General features: G+C 26.7%; 2 protein-coding genes across 2 annotated transcripts; one reads left to right on the plus strand and one right to left on the minus strand.

The window, feature by feature from the left end:
- The first annotated feature begins 78 nt into the window (after positions 1 to 78).
- On the plus strand, positions 79 to 615 carry LOC119687344 (solute carrier family 12 member 4-like). Its single transcript, XM_038101631.1, has 2 exons — positions 79 to 298; positions 363 to 615. The coding sequence occupies exons 1-2, from the start codon at positions 181 to 183 to the stop codon at positions 452 to 454; spliced, it is 210 nt and encodes a 69-aa protein (XP_037957559.1). The 5' UTR covers positions 79 to 180; the 3' UTR covers positions 455 to 615.
- A 4920-nt stretch (positions 616 to 5535) lies between these two features.
- LOC119687345 (cofilin/actin-depolymerizing factor homolog) lies at positions 5536 to 9628 on the minus strand. The gene is made up of 4 exons (XM_038101632.1): positions 9521 to 9628; positions 7604 to 7794; positions 5909 to 6014; positions 5536 to 5839 (listed from the first exon to the last, which is right to left on the minus strand). The coding sequence occupies exons 1-4, from the start codon at positions 9521 to 9523 to the stop codon at positions 5693 to 5695; spliced, it is 447 nt and encodes a 148-aa protein (XP_037957560.1). The 5' UTR covers positions 9524 to 9628; the 3' UTR covers positions 5536 to 5692.
- Positions 9629 to 10725: the final 1097 nt, after the last annotated feature.

Below are 10725 nucleotides of genomic sequence, written 5' to 3' on the forward strand. Positions count from 1 at the left end.
CATTTGCAATTCCTATATATACGGTAACACAGTGGGCCAATAGGCCTAAATGGATCCACCAGGGATCACCGGTATAACCTAGCCTAACCTAACATTTGCAACAAAAAACTATATCTAATTACTAATTACATATATCGTTATATATTTATATTTTTCAGAGACGAATTCAATGTACGCCGAATGCATACTGCTGTAAAATTAAATGAAGTTATTGTAAATAAATCACAAGACGCTCAACTGGTAATTATGAATTTACCAGGACCACCAAGAAATATTAAAACAGACCGTGAAAGCAATTGTAAGTATTAAAATATATTTTTAGAAGCTTGCATTGTTTATATATTTTTCTTACTTAATTATAGATATGGAGTTCTTAGAAGTATTAACAGAAGGCCTTGAAAAGGTGCTAATGGTAAGAGGAGGAGGTCGTGAAGTAATAACTATTTATTCTTAAAAAATCTTTAACATAATAAAGATTATGATGGTATTAACATAATAGGCAACTTCTCAATTCAATCATTTTTTAATTATTTTATTTTCAATCAAAAGTTTAATGATTCATTTACAAATATACTTTGTACGAAAGTGTTAATAAATTTGTTATAGTGAAAACTACCTTTTAATTAATTAATGTTTTATTTGTTTTATATATACAGCTGCATTTATTTCAGTATAAATATTTATCTCAAGTCTTTGATACATCAAATGATACTAAATACATAAAAAAAATGTTAGTTAAATAAAAATACTGAAGAATATGCGACAAAAAGAAATCGTTTGGAAAATGTGATTAGTTTTTATGAAACCTGTACAGTATGTGGTCTTAGGGTTAACTCAAATAAAACCAAGGTTATAAAATATCAATTCTAAGTATATATATTTCAAAACGCAAAACTTTTTGGTATATCCCACAAAAACAGTAAATAAAAAACCTAATTAAATCAATTGTTAAATAAATATATGCATAAGTTAACAACTGTCATATTTTTTAATTAATCTTAAATTCGATTTTATATATGTAGTATATAGTTATTGTATATTATATATAAGTTTTTATAAAAAATACGACCTTAAGCCTGGAAAAATTAAACACGTGTAAGTATTGAAGTCAATAGCTACTTAAACATACGAATATTAAAATTAATCAAAATATCTTTAAACGATTACAAAAACTAATATTTCTTTACTATTCATAAGTAATTGGTAAGAAGGTCACCACTTCTCATATAACCCAATGGATTTTAATTTGCCGTTATAAGACTGATACTGCTGAGTGGTATTAAAGAATAATGGTCGGTCTTAGACAACGACATTTGCATTAGAGTAAACTGTGAAAACTCTTAGACTTTAACTTAATTTACAACAGATGACTAATAACTACGTTCACAATTCCATACTAAAGTTGTCCAGTTCCTTTTCAGCAAATATTGATTATATTTTCAACATTCTCAATTTCAATAGATATATACTATTCACTTCTAAACTGATTTTTAACTGCTATGCATCTCTAAACGAGATATCAATTCAGTTCCTAAATCTCCTCCCTGGGAGGCAGATGAACTAGGTATATAAAAACTATTAAAAATATAAACATTTGAATACTTGGGTTTACAACTAGTATCACACAAACAATTATTAAAATTTTTCGGCACAGAACAGCTAAATACAATATAAAAATTTCCAACAATATACAGACATCTCTACGCTAGTTGAGTTCTTTTAAATTTTAGCGACCGTAAAGATGAATGGCAGAGACATCAGTCTAATATTGAGTTTTCTGACGGGTCATTGTGAATTAAAAATCCATGTTAGATTGAATATTAATTTCACTTTCTTTTGCTGCAGCTATTAGGATGCCAAGGAAAGCGCTTTGCGGACGTGTACGAGTTAGGCTAAGTTGATGCCAAACCAATTGGGAAGTTTTTTGGGATTTTTTGCACTGCACACATTTGACCATTTATCAACACGTATCGACACATCATTACATTATCAGCACAACGTAGAATTTCCCTTATTTAGAATGCAACTTAGCTTAACTCGCACACGTCCTACATCTATTTTATCATTGTACAACGCATACGTAACGGAGATTACAAATGCTATAGACTAATATTTTAGAGCTGACATACGTACAATTTTTTAGAAAAATTAAAAATATCGCAAATGTTATTTCTTAGTAGTTTACGTACGGAAACCATCTAGAGAGCATAACAGCTCTGGTGATTGTGCGTACCCGTTTAGCAAGGAGCATTTCAAAAATAAATATGCTAAAAGTAATGTAGACGGGGCATCCCTGTAATAGAGTATTTTATTTGTAGGTTTACCATAAAGTTTTTTGTTAAAGTATCCTCCATAGCTATATAAATAAGTCAAAATATAATAAAATCAAAAATAATGTCGCAAATAGATTCAGTATGAAAAAATTTCTGAAAAGTCACGTTTAGAGCGTTATTAAAATTTTTGACTTTTAAAATCAAAATCCGGAAATCAGAAATTGTCTAACTGCATTGGCGAAAATCGAATTTTTACGATCAGTTTATTTTGGCTAAAAAATAGAACGATAAAATTGTAATTCTATAGACTAAACCATTTCAAGAAGAAACTCACAATATAGATTTCATTATGATATAAGTTAAAAATAATATGGCTAAGATAAGCAATATCTTTTGAGAGGTAAAAAGAATAAACATAAATAATCTGCTTTGCAAAAAGATTTAATTTTTTTTTGTTTCATTAAAAATAATTTCCATCTCATAATTCTACATAATCATTAAAAAGAATGGGATTTAGAAAATAATTTTCCTATTGAATATAAATTCCCAAAGTTAATCCTGCATTTTTACTTCTAATTTAATGGCGTAAATATGGTCTGGTTATATCTCAACAACCAGACCTCTAACAATAATAAAAAAATAGTACCTTTAAATAGTGGGTATATCTAGGGTATGTGTAATTATTATATAAATATGTATATGTATCTATATATTAATAAATATGTTTATTATTAATAATACACCAAATCAAAAATCAAGTTATAGGCCTTTACTTAACAGTAATTTAACAAACCCGAAAAAACATCATTTTTTTGGTTTTCTACAAAAAAGTATGGTATTTACATATATGACAATCCAAAATTGGCCTTATCAATTAACTGTTCATTTATTATCAATAGTTTAGAAATAAATTAAATATATACCATGGTATATATGGTCTTTTTATCAAAACCTATTATTTGAAATTTTGAAAAGTTTAGATTACTAAACGAATAATAATCGAACTCTTATGGCTCCATGTGATTATATTCGGTAAACTTATCTACATGTGATTGTGTGAGTATCAATAATAGGTAAAAAAATAGAAGAATATATATACATATATGTCAATAACTTTGGTTTCTAATTTTATATTGCTCCAAAAGCCATTCAGAACCTGAACTGATAGCAAGAAAGTATGTAGTAACCAAAATAGGAAATAGCAGCCATTGAGCACCTCAAATGGGTGTGCAGATTGCTTGCAATTTGCTGGCCTGTTAGATATAATATTTTGGACATTCCACAAGACCGCAAAACACTTAAATAACTTATAACATTTGTAACAAAAATAATGACGAATATTATTATTTTTAATGAACGCTGCGTCATTAATTACATATTCGTATATTTTCGTATATATTAACTTCTCTAACATGACGTAAAGTTTTTATTGGAAAGTACAAGATTAACCAATTTTCTCAGAAAAATGATAATCTTAACTGCTTGTGTATATATACAAGTGTCCAAATAAGTCATACAATCAGGATATGCTAACTTTAGTATTACTCTAAAAATAGTTTAATTTTAGTTAAATATTATTATCAAGAAGTTAGAGATGCAGTGCCAAAATAAAATTTCTTTTCAATTTTTGAAGTGGGTATAGCAGAGAACTTTCAATTCCACAGCATCTTGTTAATACTTTAACTAATATTATAATATAAAAAAACTTTTCCTATTTTCTCTTTATTTTAGAAACATCAATCAGATGGCCTTATTTATTGCGCTAATACTTTGCTTCTTTACTACTTTAACAATGTTAAACTTACTTAAATGACGTTACTTATTTCGTCAGTTTTTAATTAGTACTATTACCATTAATATGAGTAATAGTGTCAATATACCTAAATGCGATAGGAATATAATATAATATATAATATAATATAATTCGGATCTAAACAGATTTTGAACCAAAACCTTCGATCTTTTAATGGAATCGAACCAAATCATTCTACCACTGATACAAGAGCTAGTAGTTCGTAAACAAAATCAATGGTTTAGAATATCGACTCACATAGTCGAAATATTTAGACATTGTAAGCCATAAAATAGTGAATAGAGTAAAAAAAATATAAAATACCAAATGCAGGAGGCGAAAATTTTTTGTCTGCTCCTCTCTACAATTTTGCAGGGTTCAGAGTCTAACTGTTTTCGTTGAGTTTTCTCCTAACTCTACTCATTTAGCTGTCTTATTCATTTGGTCTCTGGGATTTTAGCTGCAATCATGGTGTAAAAAGTAAAATAGGCAGAAATGAATTAGGTAGAAATGTTTTTCTTTGAACAGCACAAGAGCCAGTTAAAATATATTGCGTGTAGGAATAAAGATTTTTCTACATGCTTATTGACTAATTCCATTCCAACTTATGTATATCATATTCGCTGGTGTCAGGAAAAGAAATACTTGAATACCTATTATGCTATTATGTTATTAATTTATTAATCATTTCACTCCCAATGTCCAATTTATAAATGACCCAATTGCATGTATTCATTAATCCATTCAGTTGGTTATAGGACACAAAGCCACCATCCCACAATTACAAAAAATGTGGAATTTAAAATACTTTTAAGCGTATTGAGATGGGCATAACCCCTTTCACTTCATCTACCTACATTATCTATTCATTAAATGAAAACTAAGAGAAATATTTGTTGCTAAAAATATAAATTGCACTGTACACAAAAAGACGAACAGGAATAGCTGAGGTTAGTAACACATAAGATGTAAAGAAGTCACAGATGGACGAAGTACAAGAAATAAAATTTTCGATACCTATTCACAAATAGGAAGAAAAAAGTTTACATGAAAGATTAGCTAAAATAGAAAATCCCTTAGTTGTTCAAAAAAAATAAAAAATGAGGAACTTGTTAATTATGATTTTACCTATTTGCTAATAATGTTGAGCATAGCGTTTTAGAGTATGACATTTAAACTCCGTATGAACGTTAATTGAATTATGGTATAATGTTATACAAATATCTAAATTATGGCTCAGACAATTCTATAAATAAAATTATTTTATTTTAACTGCATTTTACATTTTTTTTTACTGCATTCATTTGTATGAATTCAATCTTAACATTGTTATCCTTTTCATCACTCGAATATAAACGTTCACCGACATCATTTTAAGAAAAATTCTGAAGTACTTATAATGTGCAATACATATATATATATATACATATAAGACTAACAATGTTTAAATAAAATAACCCATTTATCTCATATTTTGATAATAGAATGTTTACTAGTAGTTTTATTCTTCAATCTATTGTTATGAAAAATTGAAAATACTATTATGTATAAATAAAGTTATGAATTCATTTTATTTCTGTTTTGTTGCTGTTGCAAAAACAAATAAGATAAAGTTTTATCAAAATGCTTATTGACGATCAGTAGCCCGCAATTTTTCCTCCACAGCTTCTCGTGAAGCTTCAGAAAGATCAGTAGCTTGAATGTACTTTTGAACACCGACTAGGGACTTCTTCAAAGCATCAAAAGAACTGGAATACAACATCTTCTTTTTAACCTTTAAAAAAAATAAATTACATTAAATTTTATAATACAATATTTAAAAACAAAAAACCATTTCTCTTACTTTAGCAGTATCAGGACACCATGACATCAAGAATAATTTTTGTTTTTTAGAGCTTTCCGATGTGCCTTGACACTGATGCATGTACTCAAAATCGAACAGACCATAGCTATAAATAAATTACATACGAAAAAATAAACAGCTGTTATATTTTAATCACATATACATATAAAATTTATTATTTTATTATTACATTGAAAACAATGACGGCATGTGTTTTTAATCACAGCTTATGTATATATCGGAGATATCAATTTCAATTTTATTTTATTACTATTTCTTAGAATTTGTTTTATATTAATTGTGATAAATTAAAGGCAGATACATTGAACGTATCGAAACTTAAATGCTATTCTTTATACATATATATGTGAACATTTACTACAATTTTAAAAACTAAGTATTAAAGTAAAGTTACTACTTTAATAATTATATAATACTTCTGTAGTCCCTTTTAAGTGATCTGAATAGCACTTGATTGTCGAATTCGATAAATGGCTCCGAGGCGTAGCCCCGCCGTTCGTGGAACCCATCCAACCCCAAACCATTCTGACTCCCTAATCCCTCTCTATGTGCACATATATTCGTCTCGTAATTCCTTACTTGTTTTGTGTTTTATAGATCCTTACGAGTTACAACAACAAAGTCCAACAATAATCTGAACCCAATTTAACTGTAGTTTTGTGCCACTAAAGTGGCAGAGCTCATTAAAATTTAGACTTAAATCACTATATACCCTTTTCTAGTACTCTCTACTCATCTTTCTCATCACAATTTCCAATTTTTATTCCTATACCCCATCGTGATAGGAATGATGCATTTTCTTATTGCTGTATTATACTTGATTCTACTAAGGCCATAATATTTTGCAACAAAAACTTTTGTAAAGTTAAAATTCGTTAAATTTTATCAAATGTATTATTGTTTTTATGTTGAATTATATATTTTCAGTTATATATTAATATTTTTAGTTATATATTAAATACTTTTTAGTTATATATTAAATACTTTTTAGTTATATATTATATACTTTTAGTTATATATTATATATTGAATGCTTTTAGTTATATATTATATATTTTACTTCTACAAGCGGTTGCAAATAATGATAAAATAAAAAATAATTGGTTTTAAAAAAGTTATACACCCAAGTGTTCTGCCGATTTAACAAGGATGTTCGTAGGAGAAATTTCCAATGTAATACAATTTTTACAAATATTGTAAAAAAAGGAAACATAAAAACGAACTATTTACTTCTACAATGACATTAATTACTTATTAACTTATATTACTTGTATTATTAATATTAAAGAGCATAAAACTGTGAATTAATAATAAATATATAAATTAATAATATAAGAAATTGTTAAGAATTTTTAGTAACGTTTAGTTATCATCTTAAATCCATAGAAATTAAAAAAAAAGTTTATGGGCATGTGCGAGTTCGAGTAAATTGCAATTTCCTAGGGATTTTTTGCACTGCCCTTATATAAATATTTATTTATTGCATTTATTTATTATTTTTGATTTAAAGTTTTTAAATTTATTTATTAAACATCTTTTAACATTTTCACAATGGTAACATAATTTATCCTAATCGAAATTTTGGTAAATACCAACATTTGCGCCATACCGACATAATTTACTATTTTCCTCAATTTACTCGAACTCGCACACGACCTATATATGATTACTTACCGACACTCTCCGGGTCCGCATTTTTGAATATCATCAAGAAATTGGTCATATTCGGCGTTACGATCACCTACAGTCTCTACATCAATTTGTTTTTCGTCACGAATATAAAAAATTACATATCGATGTTTCTTGTCCTTTTTAATTTCTTCGTATGTAGTCTTGCATACATCTGACACAGTAACACCTGAAGCCTAAAGATTTAATACATCATTTATATTAATAACTTATCTTATTTTATTTTTATTAATGAGTAAATATTAATTGATTATTTTATTTCGAATCGAATGAGTTGTTTTTGGTTATGTTCGAAAAAATTTATACAAATGCGTATATATTATACATATATATATATATAAATTACAACAAAAATAAACACTAACATTTTCATTTTGTAATTTGGGCCTACTGTAGGCATAAAAAAAATGTGCAATTAATAACTATAGAGTAATATAGAGTATGGGAGTTTGCATTCAATATAACTCTTATTAAACTCTACTTGTGTAAAATATGGTAGTTGGAATAAATAGGGTGTGGCAAATATTAACGCTGATAAAACCTAAAAAAAAATTCCAAATCATTTTTTAAAAAATATGAAATAAAGAAAGAAAAAAGCCTAAAATTAAAACAATGCTACATAATTAACGTGGGCGTGTCTATTTATAAAGCGCCTAATAAAATATTCATTAGAATGCTCATTTTTAAATAAAACTATTATCGCAAGGGTGCAAGCGATGCTACACAAAAAAAAATGCCCTTAAGATAGCAGCCTTGTTATTATATATGAAATGTTTTTAAATCATAATAAGCTGTCTTTTTTCTTGTAAATATGCACAAAATGTATGGAGTACTTGCAAAATAATGAAGTATTGCTGATTCACAAGACAATACATGTGTATTATTTTTCACATGTATTTATAGTAACTTTACTCAATAATCGCAACGCACACATATACGTGCAATCAAAGGCGGCAATGTGCACACATTTTTTCTTGAATAGACGCGTATGTATTTCAATGGATAAAGATAAATGTATTTATTAAATATTAAATATATCACCTTATTCCACAAATTGTTTATAAATTATAAATAATTAGCTTTGCAACATATATTACTCTATTTTAATAAATAGATTCGTTACACATGTGTACATCGAATTAAAAAATAAAAAGAAAAATGCCGCATGTGTGAAGATGCTTACATTTATACTTTTTATTTTTAAACCAAACCGTTTGAAGTTTAATATTTTTAGAAAAAATTATGGAAAAACACTATTATTTATTTCTTAGAAAAGCAGTATAATTATTGGAAAATTAAAATTTATAAAATATTACTTTGTCTGCCTGTATACTGTGACCCCCTCCTACTTACTTTTTTTGAACATGTATATTCGTACATAAAACTACCCCATACAAAGAAATATATGTAGAAAAAAAAAAAAACTTAACTGAATCCACTTCATTTATTTCTATACATATATAGATATATATATATATATCTATTTCCTAAAATATGAAAATACAATTTTCTAGCGACTTACGCAATCTTTATCGTCAAATTTATGATATTTGCATTAAATTTAATTTTAATAAAAATTATGATTCATTTTTGATTGCATATTACCATTGATATACACAACTATTGAACACACACATATGTCAATACATTCGCAAGACTATGAATAATGCAAAATTATTGCCTTTTATGTCTATCTGTCTTGCCTTATTATCCCAACAATACTATAGTATTTTCCGGCAAGTTTCGTTGTACATACATATACCAACATTAATTTTACACATTTATACCAAAATATATGATTTTTGGAATATATTTAATATTTAAAAAATTGCTCCCACACATTTTTTTAGCACAAAATATAAATTATTATGTATACATATATTTTTACTAAAAATAACATACCATTTTGAAGTTTCTGCAAACCTAAGAGAACTAACAAACTTTTAGCGTGAATAAACGTATACACTCAACGTCCTATGTCGGCGAACAAGATCAAATACACATAAAGCCACAAAGGCTTTTTAATGGTATCAAACAAAATCTATCTGATATGGATGCCACATTAACAAAAATTTTTCCATACACAAAAATCCGATAAACATTCCAACATTTGTAGGTATTTTTAGTTTTACACAATGTGATTTCTATTCTGGTTTATGTTATATATAGGTAAATATTATAAAATTAAAATTAACTTCTCAAAACGCATTTAATATTAATTTTTATATTACATATCTTGAAATATATTCCCTATATCAAATTTATTTCTGAATTAATTTTATATAAAATGTTACTTAAAAATCAACTTAAAAGTTTAATTGATGCAATTATTTCAAACTTTTTATAGGTATTCAATTAATTGGTAAAAAATTATTTACTTCTCATAAGAAAGCACTAATTCCGAAAGTGTAACTACGTTTACACGAATCTTGAAATCACTTTTAAAACTGATTTTAAAATTAGTTTTTAAAGCATTTATCCACAAGAATTAAAAGCACTTTTAAGATAGCTGCCAATCAGTTAGCTGTTCAGCGGTGTTGATTTTAAACATTTTAAAAATTTTTAGAGTAAAACTACAAATTATTTTACTTTTATAGCAAAAGAAAGATATTATAATCAAAATAGCGGAAAAATATAATACAACAACAATGAAGATTTTAGGAATACCCCGTATAAAATTTACAAAATTAAGAGAAATACGATTACAACTCTTTAAAAAAAATGACAAAACTTTCGACTTATATTTCTTGGCGAACTATTTCATAAATATGATGTAAATAGTGTATATTTCTTGTCGTCCATCAATTAAAACAACTTTTAAGGCTCGCGTAAACGGAATGTGTATTTATGAAAGTGCATGTTTGATAAGCTTGAATAATATTTAAAGTACATTAGAGTAGACACTGCCAGATAAAGCGAAAACAATACATTTTATATATAAAAACCGTCTATTTTCATCTGACACATCTCTATTAAAAATAATAGTTTATATTAAGAATTTAGTTTCTTTCGTCAAAACGGACGTTAAAAATCAAATTTATATATACATATATAATTAAATAAATAATAAATTAGTAATGTGGAAATTTTTAAGCAATAGTACATTC

The sequence above is a fragment of the Teleopsis dalmanni genome, chromosome X (assembly GCF_002237135.1).
Source record: "Teleopsis dalmanni isolate 2A chromosome X, ASM223713v2, whole genome shotgun sequence".
Classification (NCBI taxonomy): Eukaryota; Metazoa; Arthropoda; class Insecta; order Diptera; family Diopsidae; genus Teleopsis; species Teleopsis dalmanni.

Coding starts and splice junctions, on each gene's coding strand:
- LOC119687345 (XM_038101632.1), bottom strand. Junction 6,015..7,603: donor TGCGGACCCGGAGAGTGTCG/GTAAGTAATCAT, acceptor ATTTATTTATAG/CTATGGTCTGTTCGATTTTG. Junction 5,840..5,908: donor GGTGTCCTGATACTGCTAAA/GTAAGAGAAATG, acceptor TTTTTTTTAAAG/GTTAAAAAGAAGATGTTGTA.
- LOC119687344 (XM_038101631.1), top strand. CDS start 181: ATGCATACTGCTGTAAAATTAAATGAAGTTATTGTAAATAAATCACAA. Junction 299..362: donor AACAGACCGTGAAAGCAATT/GTAAGTATTAAA, acceptor ACTTAATTATAG/ATATGGAGTTCTTAGAAGTA.